Raw genomic sequence first — 21,509 nt, forward strand, 5'->3', positions numbered from 1 at the left:
CCACATCACGGGCAAAAATCGTGTGAAAGGAAAAAAACTGCACTCAAGTCTGATCTAAATTAGCGTTTTCTCATCCAAAAATATACACTGCAGTGTAGAAATCTGTCGGTTGGAAGAAATCCCTGGAATGACCATTAATGCTTTAATAGAGCCAGCTGTCTTTGTTTCCTAGCCTTGGACGCAGCTAAACTCCATCCTCCTCCCTTTTTTTCAGCTCCCATACAAGCCTATGGGAACCTCCAGGGTATCTTGGCAAAAGATAGGGCAAGACCTATCTTTTCATGCTCCGTGTAAAATCGGTGGCCGTTTTTGGTCACCAATGTCCTATCATTCCCAGTGCCCCTTTTTTTTTACATAGCTAAAAATTGCTCATCTGAATGAATCCAATGCTTCAGATGGTTGCGATTTTTGAACGCGGCTAAATAAGCCGCATATATACGGTCATGTGAATAAGGCCCTATACTGTACCTGGCTTAAACACAAAGAGCAGTGCTTCTTAAATGTATGCACGGCTATTAATGATGACCTCTCTTATAGGTGAATTCCACTCTGGATTACCGCTCACTCAGGCTTCATGCGGACGAGTGCAAAACTTGCACAAATGTAACCTCCATTCTTTTGAGTGAAGTCATACACATGCGCACAGCGATGCTAGGAGGTAAATCACTGCATGCCTTATATTTTTACGTCCCTTGGAACACATCGCTCATTGTTTTTCATGGAACCTTAAAGACATCGCATGGCTCTCACACATTGTGTGATGTGCATGCGAGTGCGATGCTTTCCATTGAAATCAATGGGAAACACTTGCGATCCTCTATCTCTCCTGCGGATTGGAATTTCACAGAAGCGATGAGAGGAGGTTTTGCATGAAAAACACCTTGCACCTGCGGGTAAAAGGCATGCTGACAAGCGCGATATTTGGCTGAGTTTCTCAGCCCGATATCCCTTTCACCACGTGAATGTAGCCTTGAGCGTAGTAGGAATAGTAGGAAAAAAAGGTATGTGTCCGAGGAATAAAATCTGTCAACCTTTCTTTACTTGCAATAAAAACAATAGTGGCTAGCAGAATCCGGATTCACATTCTTTAGCCTATGCGTTTCGTACTAAACAGTTCGTACACAGGTTTGGGCACTAAATGTAAGATTGGGGGTGCAAGTTGTGAATGATGAGGCCATCAAAGCCAGTGGTGGTCCCATTACTGTAGCAGCTGAGATGCCTTGTCACACATGCCTAAGGCCTTATCGACATGGAGGGGTATGATTACAATCTATGAAAAAACTGACCGTTTTTTGTGCGTGTGCAATTTTCATGCATTGCGTTAAGAGAAGCATAGAGTCTAGATCACGTGAGGTCATTATCCCCCTCTACTGTTCCCTGGTCAGACCTCATCTGGAATACTGTGTCCAGTTCTGGGCACCCCATTAAGACATAGACAAACTGAAGCCAGTTCAGAAAAGAATTACCAAGATGGTGAGTGGTCTGCAAATCCTGTCCTATGAAGAACGGTTAAAGGATCTGGGAATGTTTAGCTTGCAAAAAAGAAGGCTGAGAGGAGACTTAATAGCTGCCTACAAATATCTGAAGGGCTGTCACAGTGCAGAGGGATCAGCCCTATTCTCATTTGTACAAGGAAAGACTAGAAGCAATGGGATGAAACTGAAAGGAAGAGACACAAATTGGATATTAGAAAAAAACTTTCTGACAGTGAGGGTGATCAATGAGGGGAACAGGTTGCCACCTGAGGTAGTAAATTCTCCTTCAATGGAAGTCTTTAAACAGAGGCTGGACAGACATCTGTCTGGAATGATTTAGTGAATCCTGCACTGAGCAGGGGGTTGCACCCGATGACCCCGGAAGTCCCTTCCAACTCTACCATTCTATGATTCTAGGATTTCATGATTTTTGCCTTTTTCATATGCAAATATCATCCGAGTGCAATCCATTTTTCAGGCACATGAAAAAATAGAAGGCAACCCATTTGATGTTATTTAAAAAAACTTTCATTGAAGTCAATGGGTGCATGAAAATTAAGGAATGCACTCTTACACCATGCAAATGCAGTCCGTTTTTTTTAAACACACATTGACTTGAATGGGTAATTCTCATCCGAGAATTGGAACGAGATAGGGCGTGCTCAATTTTTTTTCTACTCGAACATCCAAGAACAGAAAACGCTCATGGGAATGGAACTATTGAAATCAATGTATTCTATTTCCATGTGAGCGAACTCGCATGGAAGAAACGCCTATGTTGATAAGCCCTAAGGGTCGACTCTGGCTAGGCATTTCCGTCAAATCTTATTGCTTTTTTCCTATACAGTAATTATGTATTTAACAGTGAACTTTTTGAAGTAGCTATGAACCTCCGTGCTCGGTCATATATTACTTAATGTTATTTATTGTGATTTCACACCTGCGACCATCATCTTCCGTGTTTATCTGTGGATTGCTTCATTACGCTTCACACAATGAATCGCGGTGGTCATGAACCTTGTTTTCAAGGTGAGTTTGTCTGCAGGAAAAATAAAAATGTTAGGAAACAACAGGAATTCACAAACAGTTTTGCTGAGTGTGTTTCCGGCGGAGAGGCACGTTTAACAGCTGCTTGTTTTGGCCCCTCGCAATGTCCTGCCTTCTTCATATAAAGTGGAAACTGAATTGTGTTTTTTCAGGAAGAATGCAAGCTGCCGTCAGGAAGAGCTGAACTCTCACTGCAACTTTGACAGTGGCAGTTAGGAGTCTCTTCATGCCTTCTCCTTTCATTCTGGGAAAGCCCATACTTGAAATGCCTCTGAAGAGGTGGAGAATAAAACTTAATCCCAGACACACAGATCTGTGAACGTTACCTTCAAACGACTCACGCCCCAAAGGAGTGTTTAATCTTATACAGCAACTGACTGGCTGAGCAGATTCTGTGAGAGTAGACTAAAAAGCGTTTAAGATGAAGAAAATCCTAGACACATTATGAAAGCGTGTATGTTTCTAATCCTTAGGAAAAACACATGGCTGAGGCTTTGATTTGCCGTCTTCTAGCAGCGAAGATGTACTGATTGCAGACTATGGTAGAAGAAAGTTCTACCAACTTATTTTTACTTTGTCTGTAGAGCTAACATACTTCTAGAAACTATGTCTGTGCTTGGCGTTTCCTCCAAGTTAAGACAGCCAGCTGTAGGATCAAAGCCAATACATACAGCTCTACCTATACCACATGTTGGCAAGACGATGTCACAGCAGTATCCGTCAAGGTCCCTGGAGCTGATGAAGGCAGAGAAGTCATTGAATTCTTGTCAGCTCATGTTAAAGCCGTCCTGTGATTTTGATGAGAAGAAAACTTTTCAAGGCAATGTCAGAGAGGCGGAAGATAGAAAGGTGAGTAAACTTTTACATAAATCCTATCCTCTTACACTGGGCCGAGGAGATTAATGCTCTGCTGCCTCAATCTCTGCACTTCTCATTCATATATTGTTGTCCTCTTGAAGGATGCTTTCATAGTAGCTGCTTTATAGCTTTTTTTATTAGGAAGAACCCATAACTCTTTGTGATTGCTGCATATGCTTGCTGTGTTATTTCGGTGGGGATTATTGATTGCCGTGGAATGTCCTGCAATATTGCACTCTGACACCTCCAATAAAATCAGCATTTATTGCAATGTATCACATGAATTTATAATAAGAGGGGTAGGCTGGGTAGTAAATAGCATTACCATGAATCAATGTGCTGGACTGCCGAAAATTGTGTTATCAGTGTAGATGCCAGCATTAGTTATTGTACAATATGGGCTCTGGATGGGGTAAAGAAAGACACTTAAGAAGTGGCTATTTGTACTTCATAGTCCAATTCCATCCGTTATCTGCAAAAATGGAACAAATCCAAGCTGAACTAGTTAATTCTTTTCAATATAAACTGGAAATGAAGATTAATAATTCATTAATTAAAATATCATTAATATTAAGTCATCTAGATTTATAGTGATATTGCTTAGGTCTAACATCTGATTATCCATAAAAGCTGATGATATGGCACTTGTTTCCACTTCAGAAGTGCAAGATAATTTTTTGTTGAAGACCACAACTAGATACAACTAAGATCAACTTGACACAGTGATTTGACACAGATTTGAGGTGATATTCATGCAGATTCTGCATCATACTGTGCCCCACTCACTTCAATGGGAATGCATGCCATAATTTACACGTCACCCACAGATTCAGTGTTGGGATATCTAATGCGGATCTGCTATAACTATAGATTGCAAATCAAAGGTTGGTATATAATCAGAATGCTTGGTCTGGGTGGGAATGTGTGTAAGTGGGTAAGTAAGTGGTTCAGCGATAGAAAGCAGAGGGGGGTTATAAATGTTACACACTCTGATTGGGTCACCATTACTAGTGGGGGGACTACAGGGGGCAGTATTGGGCACTATTCTTTTTAATATATTTATTAATGGTCTGGTAGAAGGATTACACAATAAAATATCAATATTTGCAGATGATACAAAACTACATAAAATAATTAACACGAGAAGATAGTATACGTTGCACATGGATCTTGATAAGCCGGAGGAAATTAGGTTTAACACATATACATGTGAAGTTATGCACATGGGCAGGGAAAATATATGTCACCATTACACACTAAATTGGAAACCACTGGGCAAAACTGACATGGAAAAGGACTTAACTGGAGCAATCAGTGTCAGGTAGCTGCTGCCAAGGCAAATAGGATCATGGGGTGCATCAAAAGAGGTCTAGGGGCACACGACCAAAACATTGTTCTTCCTCCTTACAAGTCACTGGTCAGACCACACATGGAATATTGTGTACAGTCTTGTGGATCGGTACTCAAGAAGTATATATCAGAGCTTGAGCAAGGAACAAAGATGGGCAAATAAATTCATAAATGGAATGGGTGGTCTACAATACCCAGGGAGGTTATCAAAATTGGAGTTATTTATCTAAGAAAAAAAATGGCTGAGGGGCGACCTAATAACTATGTATAAATATATCAAAAGACAATACAGAGATCTCTCACATGATCTGTTTATACCCAGGACTGTGACTGTAACAAAGGGGCATTCTTTACATCTAGAGGAAAAAAGGTTTCTACACCAACATAGGTGTTTTTTTTTTACTGCAAATCCAGTGAGACTGTGGAACTTTCTGCCTGAGGATGTGGTGATGGCGAACTCATTAAAAGAGTTCAAGAGGGGTCTGGATGTCTTTCTTGAGTGCTACAATAATACATGTTTTAGTCACTGATTACTTCAGAATAGTTGTTGATCTGGGGATTATTCTGATTGCCAGATTTGGAGTCAGGAAGGAATTTTATCCACAAAATTGAGGATCTCTTTTTATGTGTATTCAATAATTCATAATCTCTTATGATCTGGTGCCAATTAATCTAAAACAAAAGGAATGTTATTATACGTGTACATAAACAGTATATTTTCGTTCACTACAATACTGAAATGTGTTATTTGCTCTTCCTGTCAATTCTGTATCTTGCCATTATTTTGTAGAAAATTGCAAGGTCAGCATCTGTATGTTCCTTGGAATAACTAGTAAAAGTGGTAGGTGGACAGTGTGCCATGCAAAACTGCAGTGATGGGTGGTACAGAAGGGGGGGGGGTATTAAATACTTTATCTGACATACATTATAGCAGAACTATTGGCATAGTGGGTAGCACTGTTGGCTTAAAATATTCAACCGCGTGCATCATCTGCATGGAGTTTGTACTTTCTCCCATTGTTTGCATGGGTTTCCTCTGGGTCCTTCGGTTTCATCCCACACTCAAAAATAAACCAGTAGGTAAATAGTCTCAAGTATATGGGTGAAAATATCTGAGAAGGACGTTAGATTGTGAACTCCACTCCTCTAGAGATCGAGGCTGATGTGAATATTGATAATTTGCGTTCGTATGGCCTAACTTGTTGATGCTATATAAGGAATTAAGTAAATCAGAAACCTGGCAACAGTCAAACCTCAGAAAGGTCTATAGTATATAAAAAGCTACTATTGCTATTTTATCATGGGCTTGTTTAATAGCAGACACTTCTAAAAGGTTGTCCAGGAATTGCATACATAGGCTGCCATCAGTGCAGCCAATTGAAACCAGTCCTCGCATGGCATAATTCAAGTGCAGCCCAGAAGGGGAAGGAATGGAACTGCAGGCAGGGAGAAAGTCAAATGCTACAGTACACTATTCTGTATAGTAAAGTATTAGGCTCCACCCCTGTCCCCTGCCCTGGTTCCTTTGGACTGCACATGAATTCTCAGAATAGTGTATCATTAGGCTCCACCTCACAACTGCATCTCCGCCCCCTTTCCCCTACAATCTATTATAAATTCTCCTGTTATAGGATGGTTTTCAGCAGGTTTCATTGGCAGCAACCATTCCCAAATAATCCCTTTAATTATCTTGTCTTAAATAGGTTTTCCAGTTTAAAAAAAAAACAAAAAACAAAACAAATATTTTCATCTACAGTATGTTATTGGGGAATATTGAGTTAATAGAAGAGAATCCTTTATACAGAGTTCTTCTAACTCCGGAGGACTTGTCCTGTTCTGTATTACACAGACAAACCATTGATTTTAATGGGTATCATACAATGCTTAATTGATCACTAGCTTTTCAACAAACCTGTATTTATATGTAAGCCAATGTGATAACTAGCAAAAGTGTACTCACTTTATTTACCTAAAATGATGTTTTTGTTCTGAAAAATCATTCGAAATGCTTGCCACTAGGGATCTGCCTTCTTTCTAATGTAATGTCCCCTGCCTATATCAAGTGCTGCTTATTTCTAGTAACAGAGTTTACCAGATGGAGAACAGAAATTGAAAGAGGGCAATGACTAATGCTTCCCATAGAAGTCCATAGAGAGCTGAGGCGAGGGGGGGGGGTGATCTGATGGAGGCAGAAAAAGATCAAACACCCTATGTGGCTGTTGGAGCTAACAGTAAGTGATTTACTGTGTTACAACTACTGAAATCAACTCTACAGTGCTCAGCACTTCAGTATAATGTCTTATATTATGTATATGCGTGTTGCAAAGAGCATAATCTGCTATTTTCCCCATGTGCAGTATATAGAAAATATGTCAACTGTCTCCTCCCGCATGCAGAGGGGAAAATGATGAAAAATACAGGGTACAAGTCATGTAATGGCCAGTTGTAGGGTTATTCCTCATGTACAAATGGCATCTTATTCTGAAAATTCATCTGAAAAGTTAGGTTCCGCTGTGATGGCACTGCGGGGAAAATGAACACTTACTGTCAGGCTTCCCCATAGATCACAATTGATTACTACCGTTCCCAGCAAGGGGACACTTTGTAATCAGTGAAGGACCCGACTAATAACTAGCGATGGTGAACCTCTTTAATCATTAACTTTCGATCTAGAGGGTAGAGAAGAAAAAGATGCTGATCGAGTGGCGCAACTTTTATACATTTCTAGCACATTTCCAAGTGTGAAAAGTATTTTTGCTAAGCAGTATGGTTAATTCATATCTGCATGCGTGAATAAGGGCTCATTCACATAAGTGCTAGGGGTTTCCGTTTTTCTGTTTAGATAATGGCAACCCTTGGCCGAACAGATCCATGTTATGATGGAACTGAATGGCAATAAATGGACCCCGGCACTGAATGGACCACATTGACTATAATGGGGTCCTTTGGTTTCCAGCTGCGCTTCTGCATTTTACAGGAAGAAATAGCGCAAATCTGAATGGAACTTCTGACGCTGAAGTGAATGAGGCCTAATGTGTACTAAAATGGCCAAGCCATCAACAGCCGCATAAGGCTGCATTCACACTTGGCGTTTTTTTTTAACTGCAGCAAAAAAAATAGCTGCATCAGAAAAATCATACATTTTCTAAAAAACACATATGCTTTATTTAAAAATGCCTGCACTGTTAAAAACCGCACATGGTTTCTAAAAAAAACACATGCCGTTTTTGACAATTTATATGTTTTTTTAATGCATGTCTTTTTTAATGCGCTTTTTTTTTTTTTTGCTGCTGCTGTTCCAAAAACACAGCAATAAACACCAAGTATGAACGTAGGCTAATAGCTTTACTGCCAAAGCAGGCTGTAGGTAATATAGCTGAAAGTTCATATTAATTTTACATGGGATATGACAGACAACTATGGTATTAAGGCAAGTACTGGGGGTAGGACAAAGGGAAGCAACTGAATTGGGCATAACGCAATGAAGAATACTGCCTTGCTTTTTTAGACCAGTCATTACAATGCAGAATAGCAAACCTCGTTACATAATGCATTCTAAAGGCTTCACGTTTTTGGAATATGAGGTTTGCTTTGTATTTTAAGTGAACTATTGTTTTCATAAGGCAGGCTAGAGTTATGCTAAAGCTGTATATCTGAGATGGTCAGTGACCACCCTAAAATGTGGTGCTACAGAGTCATTTGGCAGAGGTTCCCCTATAACACTACACAAAATATCCACCCAAGATACTGGTGAAAGTTTGGCCAGACACGATATGAGTCACATTATCATTTTTTCCACACCCTCATGGAGCTTGTATGACTTGGGATTCCCTCAGCGCGGCTCATTTTTCTCATTTCCCAGACGACAGTCCATCTGGCTGCTGCGTAATGTGAAGTTGTAACTACAGTAGAACATGCTTTTTTACAAATATAATTTTAACACATAATTCAGGAAAATGTTTAGCAGTGAACAGCTATCATAATATTCTAGCTAGCGCTGCTAGGCCAGTGCACGGGTGCTGTTCCTGACTGGAGACATCACATCACACTGATCTTCTCAGGTTGCTGTGTCTTCATGTACAACTAGAACACTATTTAAATACAATTGTCTAGAATTCTACAATTTGGTAAGTGCCTCCTACCAGCCAATCAGAGAAAAGTATATTCCTGTATGGGAGAAAACATCCTTCAAAGTCAGATGAAGATATCCTTCAAAATAGGGAGAAGAATATCTTGCTGTTGGGTTGGGAAAGTTTGGCAAAAACGGGACAAACTACTGACATTCATATTGAAAGAGTCTTGACCAATTGGTGCAGACAAAATATGGAGAATGATTACAATCAGACCATTCTGAGTCATTGGATAAAACGAAGGCTTCACACACTGGGTATAATTCCATTGTGTTCCACAGCATTGCACGCATTGTTCTGATGCTTTGTTGAAGAACGTCAAAAGAAAAAAAAATCGCACAATTATAAACAGAATAGTTGATTTGCAAGCGAGAGTCTTCCTATAAACTAATAGGGTGCAGAAAATTAGAATGCCACACTATTGACCATGCTGCCATTTATGGTAACCTCTGTTCTGTTCCTTAAAGGGGTTCTGTCATTAAAAAAAAAAAATTATATTCTTACCTATTCCTTCCCGGGTCACGTCCCCTCCAGCTGGCCGATTCCTCTATTTTCTGTGATGTAGCGTACATTCGCAGCATTCTGCTTCCTGCAGGTCAGTGTATGCTATGTCACTAGTGATGTAGCGTTCGCTGTCTAGCAGAGAATACAAATCCTCGGCAGCCATCTGTATCGCGCAGGCGTGGGCTATTGCTGTGACTGCTCATGCGCCATGCGTGTTCATATACTATATGAATGTCAGCTGCAAGTTACTGTGAATGCGCAGTCACAGCAATAGCCTACACCTGCGTGATAAAGCAGGCTGCCGAGGATTCGGCATTAACTGCCCTGCACAAAATGAACTGTAGCGAATGGACACTGCATAACCGGAAGAAGAGGATCTGGCGGCTGGAGGAGCCAGGAGAAAATCGGCAGGGAGAAGATGCAGTAAGAAGACTGCCTGGGGAGGGATAGGCAAGTATAGGATTTAAGATTTCATTAGTGTGGGGGTGTATCTGTGAATGAGAACGACTGAACAATCGGTATCTAAATCGAACGATTAGACAACGAGCCAACAATGATTTTCATGCTTGCATGAAATGAACGATAAGCAGACTAGTCGTCGTTCATCGTTGGCCGTTGTTACACTAAACAATTATTGTTCCAATTAGAACAATCTAGTGATTGGTTTTGAACGATGATCTAAATGCACGTTTAGTGATTAAATACATTTCATATTAATGTAGCAAACCAAATAAGGTCTCATGAAGGTCATAGAACTGTCAGTTGTACTAGTATTGTGTACTTTTCCATTCCCAGGACCGGAACATAATGCGGTTGTTATTGTTTCATGACGGTGTGAGGTAGTTAGGCGCTGCCTGCATAGTTCAGACTCTGTGATAGATTTCACTGTGAAGAAAAACACCCTTAGGCTTTATGAGCAGGTAGCACAAGACACAGATTGTCACTAGAACACCAGCATTCCTTCCTTGACAGGATTGTCGGGGTGTGATGTTTGAGGAAGTATGACTGGGAACAATAGCTCATTGAAAATGTATAAGTTTGTACCTTTATTTTAATCTCCTTACTTACACTTGAAGGCTACTGTTAAAAATGGTAGATTAGTAAAACTGTGTGAAATATACCAATGCATTGTTTGTTTGGTCCCTTATTATATATATATATATATAGGTATAGGGCAAGGCATTCGTTAATATAGAGTAGGAATTGCACCTGCTCTAACTGGTGGTCTGATGAAACTAGGAAATGATAGAGTGTCGGGATGAGCGAGTATACTCGCTAAGGCACTACTCGCTCGAGTAATGTGCCTTAGCCGAGTATCTCCCTGCTCGTCCCTAAAGATTCGGGGGCCGCCGCGGCTGACAGGTGAGTTGCGGCGGGGAGCAGGGGAGAGCGGGCGGGAGAGAGGGAGAGAGAGATCTCCCCTCCGTTCCTCCCCGCTCTCCCCCACAGCTCCCCACCCCGTGCTGGCCCCTGAATCTTTCGGGACGAGCGAGGAGATACTTGGCTAAGGCACATTACTCGAGCGAGTAGTGCCTTAGCGAGTATACTCGCTCATCCCTATTAGAGTGCCACCAGAAAACTGTAGAGTTTCCTATAGAATAGCTTGTATTCTGCATATAACAGTGACATACACAGAAGACAAGGGGCCTCATAACAGGGATCTAACTGGGCACTCTATTAGGGCTTCTATTCACTTGCATTTTTTAAATGGTCGATGGGACTTTCTACTGTTAAAAAGTTTTGCGCTTTGCGATTTTTGTGCGATGTATTTTTAACATTAGAAAGTCCCATTGACATTTGCGTTAAAAAAATACAAGTGAGTAGGAGCCCTTAGGATGTAAGGGTTTTCCTATCTGGGATAAAGCGGCCTGTGCTTGGTTTCTACTCAACCCTCATTCCATGACCCTTGGGCCAATCCAATCCCGCTCTGTTCGCGAATAATAACCTTTCTCGGCAGAGGCGAGTTCTGGACAGGTTCTCACTAGAGATGAGCGAACATACTCGCTAAGGACAAATACTCGAGTGAGCATTGTCCTTTTCGAGTACCTGCCCACTCGTGAGAAAAGATTCGGGTGCCGGCGGGGGTGAGCGTTGTGTTGCGGGAGTTAGCAGGAGAGAGTGGGGGGGGGGGAAGAGAGGCAGAGAGATCTCCCCCCCTCGCCGTTCCCCCCGCTCTCCCCGCCGGCACCCGAATCTTTTCTCACGAGCGGGCAGGTACTCAAAAAGGACAATACTCGCACAAGTATTTGTCCTTAGCGAGTATGCTCGCTCATCCCTAGTTCTCACCACTTCATAGCAAAGGACATGGTAATGGGATCATCCAGTATTATGCCTTCTCCATCCAAGAAGCCCAAACTAATTGCATGGTCTGCCTTTTATAGTACATACAGTATGCCCTTATGACAGAAGAGTCGCAGGTAGCCATAAAATGACCTCTATGCTGATAACTAATCCGGGAGACATGAGGAATAACCTTTTTCTATATTAGATACTATTTTAGTACTATATTATTGGATTGCTCCTCTTTGGGAAGGAAGTGTTTCTGGGTCTAATGACTGTTCATACAATTTCCCTATCTAAATGTGTAGGTTCATCTTTATGGAGTCAATGCTCAGCCTACGTGTTGTATCCTCTGCTGCATGAAAACACATTTCTGTATCGCTTCCACTGTGTTCTCGCTCTGGAATAAATATGCATTTTAATGAGTCTCTGGGATAGCTCTCGCTTTCTACAAATGTTCTTTTTCATGCTCATTCTTGCCATGAGAATATTTTATCAGTTGAGCACTCTGATATGCACTGATCTATAAGGTACGCCCCACTATTTCTTTCCAATTATATGTAAACATTACATACTTCTAGAAAGGGTAGCTATAGACAGAGATTTATGTAAGGTGATAATTCTCATGGTGAAAACCATAATTAATAGAGAAATGAGTACCTTCTCTCCTCTTAGTACTCCGACTTTATAAATGTATTTTGTTGTCCACCTGGAACTTGTGTGGAGAAGTTAGGAATGTTTGTCATATAGGACATTAAAAATAACTATGTATAAATATATCAGGGGACGATACAGAGCTCTCTCCCATGATCCGTTTATACTCAGGACTGTGACTGTAACAATGGGGTGCACTCTACGTCTAAAGGGAAGGTGGTTTCTACACCGACATAGAAGGGGGTTCTTTACTGTAAGAGCAGTGAGACTGTGGAACTCTCTGCCTGAGGATGTGATGATGGCAATTTTGATAAAGCCCCATTTACACGAAATTAATGTTGGCCAAACGATGCCCGACACTTGTCCCCGCTCCTGTGCTGTTGCACGGGAGCGAGTATCGTTGGCTCGCAGCGGGGTGGCTGGAGGAGCTTTCACTCCTGGCTCTCTCCCTCCGCTCTCCATTCGCTTAACACAGCGGCCATTTACACTGAACACTCATCGTTCAGGATTTTATGCAGCCTAAACGATAAGCAATGATTCTGAATGATGATCATTCGGTTCAAACAGCAGCCGTTCATTACTAAAGTGAATGGAGATGGGCAGGGGAGAGCGAGAGGAGAAATCTTCTCCAGCTGCCCTGGCCCCCTGCTGGCCGCTCTGTCAGAGAGCCAACAATAGTTGCTCCTGTGTAACAGCATGGGAGCGAGTACACACAGAGACGAGTGTTGGGCATCATTTGCCTGACATTCGTCCTGTGTAAATGGGGCTTAAGAGAACAAGAGGGGCCTGGACACCTTTCTTGAGCGATACAATATTATATGTTATAATCATTAATAACTTCAGAAGGGTCGGTGATACAGGGATTATTCCAATTGCCAGACTGGAATCAGAAATTTTTTTTATTCCTTAAATGGGGAAAATTGGCTTCTACCTCATTAGAATTTGCCTTCCTCTGGATCAACATGGGGGGGGGGGGGGGGGGTAAGCTGAAGTGGATAGACATATGTCTTATTTTGGCCTTACATACTATGTTACTAGATTGTCAATTGGTAATGCTGGCATTTCCTAGATAGGGCATCATTGGTCAGAAAGTTTTAATACATATGCAATACAGCTTGACAACTTTTTTAGCCCTCTTTGTAGACCTGCTTTTAATATAAAGGACTGAGTGGAATTTTTAAAATTAATTGCAGATCTGCTGACTCTTGGATTGCTTGGCGACCACTTTTAAAAAAGTTGTGATGGAACACATTTTGATTGTCACCAAGCTTACCCTTAGCATTGATTAAGAATGCACCAAGTGACAACTGTACATCTTCTTAGCCCTGTGTATTCTACTGTTGTCACTGAATTTCTTAATCTCACTTCCTATTAATTGCAATAAATGTAATCAAATGGAGTTATTGTCCAGCATACATTTCCGCCCCTCGCTTGAGTAGACTGGCGTTTTCACACTGTCTGTGACACCAATGCAGCTACATCGGGCAGTCCGCAGCCTCTCCTTTGTATTTTCTTGTGCATTAAGCCTGCATTTGTAGCTCTCTAACCTTCTGATTTGGAACGCTCTTTAGAAATATAGCATCTAATAGCTGTGATCTGGCGCACACCTCCCTAAGTGATGTTGGGGCAAGGCATGGTCAGACATGTAGTTTTCAGAGCTACTGCATGCTCACAGTGATATCAAGATGGCAGAAAGCAAGTGGATTATCATATTTTAAAGGGCTTCTGTCACCAGGTTCATGAAGTTTGACTTGGAGCTCTGAGTCATGAAGGTGGGTCATGCCGGCCTCTCCTTACCCATTGTATGCAGAGTGACAGCTCTCTTCTTGTAGAGCAGTCTTTCTCAACACCAGTCCTCAGGGACCCCACCAGGTCATGTTTTCAGGATTTCCTCAGTGTTGCACAGGTGATGTAATTATTGTCGATGCCTCACACATTGCCACGGGTGCTCTTACTATAGGATATCCTGAAAACATGACCTGTTGGGGGTCCCGAGGACTGGAGTTGAGAAACATTGCTATAGAGGGAGCTATCAGTCTGCATGATGCAGGTGGGGAGAGGCCGCATTGGCCCATTTCCACCATTCAGAACTCAGCTTGGAGTCAAGCTTCATGAACCTGGTGTTTGGATCCCATTAAAAGCTTGTTTAGGGGAGCGAAGAATACTGTTATAATGTGATGTAGATTTGTGGTGATGAATTCACTTGCCTTCTAGAGCTCCTCTTTAAAGTTCTCTTCCCACCAGAAATGTTTATTATGCAAATACCCTATAATTAAAATATAAAATCTATATTTAGTACTTATAGATTTGGTAGGTCGTTAACTATGTTATTTTTTCTTTGTAGAGGATTTCCAGTTCCTCTACGTCATAATTACATATCAGCAAATATGTGACGGTCAAAGAACTTCCACAGACTACAGCTAAACAGGAAATCATCCTATTGCTCATAAGTGACCTTTTTCAAAGGGATATGTGGAATTGAATATATTTTTATGTATTGCAGGAATTACAATAGGATTTCCTGACAAACAGTCATGCCTGTTTTATTTCATAGCAGCACAGAGGAGATATCCTATTGTGGAATAATGTCATATACTCTGACTCATCAAGAATATTATCATTTATATTACAAGTTACAAGAAGTGTTTATCCATACTATATATCACAGCACATACACGCTGGAATTAGGAAACATGTTTTAAATGTAGTGCTATGGATTATGTTGGTGAAGACTATACTGCAGAACACCACTGTTGACATTTGAACAGCTGATCAATGCCTAAGCTTAGACTAGAAGTGGCAATTCTTATTGACTTTTGCTACTTCTTTTTAGAAGTACTACCAAAGTAACATTTAGTAACTTCAAACTCACTAAAGCTTAGTGCTAGCATCACATAGATTCCTTTATCTATGGAAACCATTGCGCATGAAAAATAAATATACACATGGCTTACTAAGTCCCTAGAGATAAAGTTGAAAACATGATGTACTTACCGTATTTTTTGCTCTATAAGACACACTTTTTCCCCTCCAAAGTGGGGAGAAGAAGTCAGTGTGTCCTATAGAGCGAATGTGCAGCCTGCATACAAAGCCAACACAGCAGGAGAGCAGAGCGGCCCGCCCAACAGCTGATTGGTGGGGGCGGGGGAGTAGCAGGGAGCTCAGCTGTTTTACGGGCGGCCGGCAGCTTCTGCTATGAAGCTCACAGATAGTGTGATAATGATCGCTCCATAGCAGAGCCCGGCGCTCCTAAAACAGCTGACTGGTGGGGGCGGGGGAGCAGCAGGGAGCTCAACAGTTGGTCAGGCAGCCAGCAGCTCCTGCTATGAAGCTCACAGACAGCGTGATAATAGCAGAGCCCAGCGCCCATAAAACAGCTGATTAGTAAGAGGAACTGCTGCCCCCCCTCTGACTTATCAATCAGCTGTAGTTAAAGACAGCTCTCACATCTGCCGGCTACATAGCAGGGGGAAGGGGAGAAAGAGCTGCCTGTCTGTTGTATACATTTCTGCCTAGTTATGCACAGATATATACACCAAACATAACCATAATGAGACATGCCATGCAGAGCTCCTGGAAAGTTGGGTGACAACTAATGGAATCCTCATTACATTGTCACCCAGCTCTTCCAGGATCCTGGATGCCAACTCCAGAGTTATGCAAGCATATATACAACATGCATTGCTATAACTGGTCAAACATGACATTCAGGGCTCCTGGAAAGCTGGGTGACAAGTAGAAAGATAACCATTACATTTACACTCAGCTTTCCTGGATTCTTAATGGCAGGTTGATCTTGTGGTATACACTTCATTCCGAGGCGGTACTACTGCTCTTTATTCCTAATGTAATACCTCCCTCACTGCCTGGTCTGGGGGAGTTCAAAATAATTTTCTCCCCATTTTCCTTCTCTAAAACCTAGGTGCGTCTAATCATCAGGTGCGTCTTATAGAGCGAAAAATACGGTATCTGTTCTGTGCATTGAGTTTTCCTTATCATTCATTTAGAAAGCCTCATACTTAATTTTCAGGCTTTCCTACATTTAACTTTCTGGCTCGGGGGCATTGCTAGCATTGGTCAGCTGGTCTCTCTCATGAACCACAAGGTCAACTCCCCCCTTCCATTTCCTCTTTCAGAGGCTATGTATAATAACCACGCCTACTCAATACTACACAGCTGTCTCTTATCGCCTCTCTGAGTAGCTGCTGGTCCCTTACCCATCACTGCTGTTAAAAGCAGAAAATCCACTCAGAGTGAATTATAGCCCTCTGTAATAGTAGCTTTCCCTGCTCTCTGTCGTCCTGATCTCCTCCACTATCTTCCGGCACTGTCATACAGCCCTCTATAATAGCTCAGTGGATAGACAGTGAATGTATGTTCATAACAGGGAAGCAGGCCAGGAGGGGAGGAGCTGAGAAACAATCCGTGAGTTCAACTGGCATAATTTGCTAAGATTTCAGTCATCCAGTCTGCAGTACCTTGGAAAACAATACAAACATAGTAATCAATCAGAAATTTTTATTGAGAACCAATTACAGAAAGTCTTCATTTCCAAAAGCGCACTGATGTAAAAAAATGAGCACAAAAGGCTTTCCAGGAGTATGGAAGAAAGAATACATGTTCTTGTAATCCTGGGCAATCTTTAAGAAAAAGTCTTGGTCCTAAATGTAACAGATTAGTTAATTTGTCTATCAAAACTATAAAAATCTCAAAGTCTGTAAAACTCTGTGCATTAGAGCATGCTAGGCTCTACAGAAATCTGACAGTAGTATTTGGAAAATTGTCTAAATGTAGGAATCAGACAATACAAATTCCCTTGCGGAGTAATATGTAAATCTGCAGTAAGGCCGCCTGCAGAAGACCGGGTCGGATCCGGCTGCGAGAATTCTCACAGTGGGACCTGACCCAAGTGTCTGCAGAGAGCAGTGCAGGCACTCACCTCTCCCGCGGCCCCGACTTTTTATGTGCCGGCTGCCGGGCAGCCGGCGCATGCGCAGAGCAGGGCCGGCGGCCGGTGAGTGACATTTCTGTGCAGGGCTCTGCTTGTGAATGGGCTTTAAATCTAATTCACATGCTTTGTATTGTATTCTGTTGCACATGGGTCGGTTGAATTCCGCATGCGGAAACCTGCAGTGGAATCCGACCCGGTGCCTGGAGGGCCTCCGCGCGTAGCCCTTTTGCAGTACTGTGGATGGTCCGCACGGCTCGGCGTTCGACATGAACAGTACAGATATATATTTTTAAATCACTGCTTTTTCCGCTTCCTCGCCTAGTGATAACATGGAATTCGCAACCTTTCTGCAATGTCCTTGTGGAAGGGCCGCAGATTGGATAGCTTCCATTGACTTCAATGGAATCCGTCCGTGCAGAGTCTGTACAGAATCGCAGCATGCTGTGAATTCTTCTCCGCGAGCTGAAAATTGCAATCTATTTCTGCTCATGGAGATGTAATCGGGATTTGCCATAGTATGCTCTGGGCTGTATTTGCTGTGGAATCTTGAGGCGGATGCCTGCTCCCGATTCCGCAGTGCAAATCCGGCTTTGTGCAGCCCGTTTTTGTGAACATAGCCTGTACTTCTAGACAAAAATGAAAACTTGACTGCACAGTTTTCATATATTGGGCATATCCAAGACTGTGTAACTAAACGTAAATCTACACTAGCTATGAGGTGGAGTAGATTTGGTGTGTAATTTATGCTGGTTTCTTGCATACATTATACTTAGTGTCAGGTTGTAGCTGCCACACCCCTCACGATAAGCCATATCCACTTTTTTTAAAGGTTGCATGAGATGGCATCAATTTAAAAAGTGGCTACTTTGCACAAGTGATGATTGCTCCAAAATTTGTGACTTTTACAACGCTTTTTGCACGATAAGTCCCTACATAGTCTTTAGCCTATCTCTTAATCCTTTAGACTTCTCGAGTCTCTATTTACTATGACAGGAAGTAGCTGACAACTACTATTGTTGGCCAAATTAGGGGGCCAAATTAGGGCCCCCTTAAGCCCCATTTACACGCAAAGATGATCGCTCAAAATTCAAAAGATAGGGAGAATGACAGTTTGAGCGATCATTTTGCATAAACTGCTAATGGGCACTAATGCCGATTAGTAGCTTATTAGCTTCGTTTGCATGTAAATGAGCCTCCCTTTGCTGTATGCAGATAACAGCGGGTGGTCTGTTATCTGCATACATCCCCTTTGTTCTGCTGTGCGACTGCAGCTGAAATCAAAGTTATCAGCGCTCCCATGGAGAATCACAGCGTGCGGTCCCTGCTATCATCTGCCTGGCTGTACGATGGATTTTAAACTCAACATAAAATCATTGTTTCGCTGAAAAGCAAACGATGGTAGCATTTACACAATTATCGCACAAAAGACATTGTTTGAGCAAATTTTGAGCGATTGTTCAGTGTAAATGGGGCTCTACATGAACTGATTATTGTTCAAATAATCGTTGAATGGTGCCAAAATGAACGATAATTAAGTGTAAAGATAGCCAATGATTGAATAATGAATGATGATTTATTTATCGTCCACTTTAAGTAGGCGTAAAATCATTGTTCGCCAGTTGTTTTGTGTTAAAGGCAGTCATTCAGTTGTTCGCAGGCCATTCCCAGGCGTTTCCAGACTTTCCTGACAAACCAATGGTGGACTGAAGGAGCTACGATGAAAAAAATGATGAAATGCTTTTTTCTCTGTCATCTGGCCACCCAGAGAATAACTTGGCATCAGTGATTAGGTGTATATTTGTCCATCATGTGCCAGGCAGATCAGTCTCTATTAGAGATGAGCAAGTATACTTGCTAAGGACAATTGCTCGATCGAGCATTGTCCTTAGCGAGTACCTGCCCGCTCGGGAGAAAAGGTTCGGCTGCCGGCGCGGGTGACAGGTGAGTTGCGGCAGTCAGCAGGTGGGAGCTGGGGGAGAGAGGGAGAGAGAGATCTCCCCTGCGTTCCTCCCCACTCTCCTCTGCAGCTCCCTGCCTGCCGCCGGCAGCCGAATCTTTGCTCCCGAGCAGGTAGGTACTCGCTAAGGGCAAGGCTCGATCGAGTAATTGCCCTTAGCGAGTATACTCGCTCATCTCTAGTCTCTATACGTAATGTATAGCTTAAACATTTATATTTTTATATTTACCAAGTTGAAAACCAATGAATGCTGGAAAGTATATTCATTTATGTAACTTTTATTGAAGACAGGAAGTTTATAAAGAACAAACGGCCAGTTTCTAGAAGGTGAAGGTGGAAGTAGTTAGTTCCTCCTCCCCTTTGGGAATGAATGTAGCTTAGCAGCCTGGAATGTATCTGAGTGAAATAAAGGTAAGACAATAAATGCTGCAGTATCATTGAAATGAAGATGCATAGCTTGGAAAGTTTTTGTTAAGTCTTTTTTTTAGTGGCACAATGGAGAATATATAAAGCAACCATTGTTCTCTTGTGTTCCTTACAAACTGGGCAAACTAGATTTGTCACAGTACCAAGCCTTAACAATTTGTCAGCTGTATGTAATCTTTCATCTATTTTTGTCCTCTAGATTTCGGCGATCTCTATTCTCTCCTTCTATCTACTTTGTCAGCTATTACATCTATTATTTTTCAGAATCCTCAGTTCTTCATCAGACTCACCCCCACAGCTGTTTTTCATACAGCAATTCTATTAAATACCTTACTTTTTCTCTTCTTTTATCAGATGTGCTTACATCTTGAATGTAAATCCATCTCCTTGGGGCTACATGGAGCCTTTTTGTTGCATGAATGCACAATTTTAACTATCAGCCTATAGCTCAAGTACAGGGGAATGCTGTGCGTTGCAAGTAACTGAGCGCACTGCAGCTGTCACTCAATAGTCAAATGGCCACTCATTTTTCAACCTGTGCTTATGTGATAGCCAGTGTAATAACTAAAACAAGTGCAAATTACTTTATTTTTCTAAGATTACATTTGTGTGCTGAAATCCCTCACAGATTACAGCTGATAACAGGTCCTAGCAGTGAGACACCCTGACAGTAGTCTATTTACAGGGAACCCCTTTAACAAAAAAAAAATGATTAGCCAAAATGTACAACCCTTTAATTTAACCCCTTTGTGACTGCAATGTGCCCCTTTACTGACTTCACTAATGGTTTTTAAACCTGTACATACATCTTTTTAAGGTGGGGGGTTGGCTGACTGCAGACAGCCAGGCACCTGCTCTAACAGCCATGATCCAAGGAATGTTGGTTCCTGGCAGTTTAACCCCTTACATGCCACAAACAATAGCAACTAGCAGGTGAGCAGATGACAAGGGAAGGGGGCTCTTTCTGTCATTCATCAGCACCACTGCAATGCGAGTGCAAGGTACTAATAGGTTCTAATGGCAGCTGGAGACCTGACAAAGGCCTCCATGTAGCTCAGCCTATTAGACCTCCCGCAGAGTCTAATAGGCTGATGTCATAAGCTTAGTAGAATGCACTACATAAGTAATGCGATGTGCTATTCTAACAATGGAATGATGACATGACTTATTGAAGTCACCTAGAGGGACTAAAAAAACAGCGTTAAGCAAAGTTAAGTAAAGTTTAGACCTCTTTCACACCAGCTACAAAATCATAGCTACAAAACGCATGTGAGGCCGCATGCACACGGGCGACGCGATTTTGATGCAAGAAAATTGCAGCGATATCACGTCGGTGGTCCATGTGATATCACTGTGTTTTCCCGCAGCGATAACACAATTTTCTGTTGCTACAAAGTCGCAAGACTTTGTAGCTTCACGTGCGAGGATTTTCAGGGTAGGGCGTGAAATATAAGCCCTACCTGCAGTAAAAAAAAAATAAAAAAATCACCTAAGAGGTGCTGTCATCTTTGGCGTGTCTTCACCTCCAGCACTCATTTTCAGTCTTCTGTCAGCCCTTCCTGGATTAGAGGATTAAAATCCTCGCCTCCAGGAAGGGCTGGCTGTAATTGGTTCACGAGCGCTGTGAACCAATCACAGCCAGCCCTTCCTATATGTGGGGATTTTGATCCTCCAATTCAGGAAGGGCTGGCAGAAGACTAAAGATGAGTGCCAGGTAGTTTCAGGGAAGACGACGTGCTGGAGATGACAGCGCTTCTTAGGTGATGCTTTTTTTTCTTTTTACTGCAGCCAGAGCTTAGTTTAGGACTTGGTAGGATTTCCTACTTGAAAAGTTGCATCGCACCGCATGAAAACTGTTGCGAAAAAGTAAGGCTCCA

General features: G+C 42.1%; 1 protein-coding gene across 10 annotated transcripts in view; it reads left to right on the plus strand.

The window, feature by feature from the left end:
* The first annotated feature begins 2,767 nt into the window (after positions 1-2,767).
* NAV3 (neuron navigator 3) overlaps positions 2,768-21,509 on the plus strand; it is a 286,112-nt gene continuing 267,370 nt past the window's right edge. For 4 of the 10 annotated variants that reach the window (XM_066591689.1, XM_066591690.1, XM_066591687.1 and 1 more), the window contains exon 1: positions 2,770-3,371. In XM_066591689.1, coding sequence (XP_066447786.1) covers positions 3,129-3,371 — 243 coding nt within the window. In that variant the 5' untranslated portion in view covers positions 2,770-3,128. Of the gene's footprint in view, positions 3,372-21,509 lie in introns of all 10 variants that reach the window. The other 6 variants (XM_066591684.1, XM_066591688.1, XM_066591686.1 and 3 more) reach the window with 4 other exon arrangements.

Source organism: Eleutherodactylus coqui, chromosome 2, assembly GCF_035609145.1.
Source record: "Eleutherodactylus coqui strain aEleCoq1 chromosome 2, aEleCoq1.hap1, whole genome shotgun sequence".
Taxonomy (NCBI): domain Eukaryota; kingdom Metazoa; phylum Chordata; class Amphibia; order Anura; family Eleutherodactylidae; genus Eleutherodactylus; species Eleutherodactylus coqui.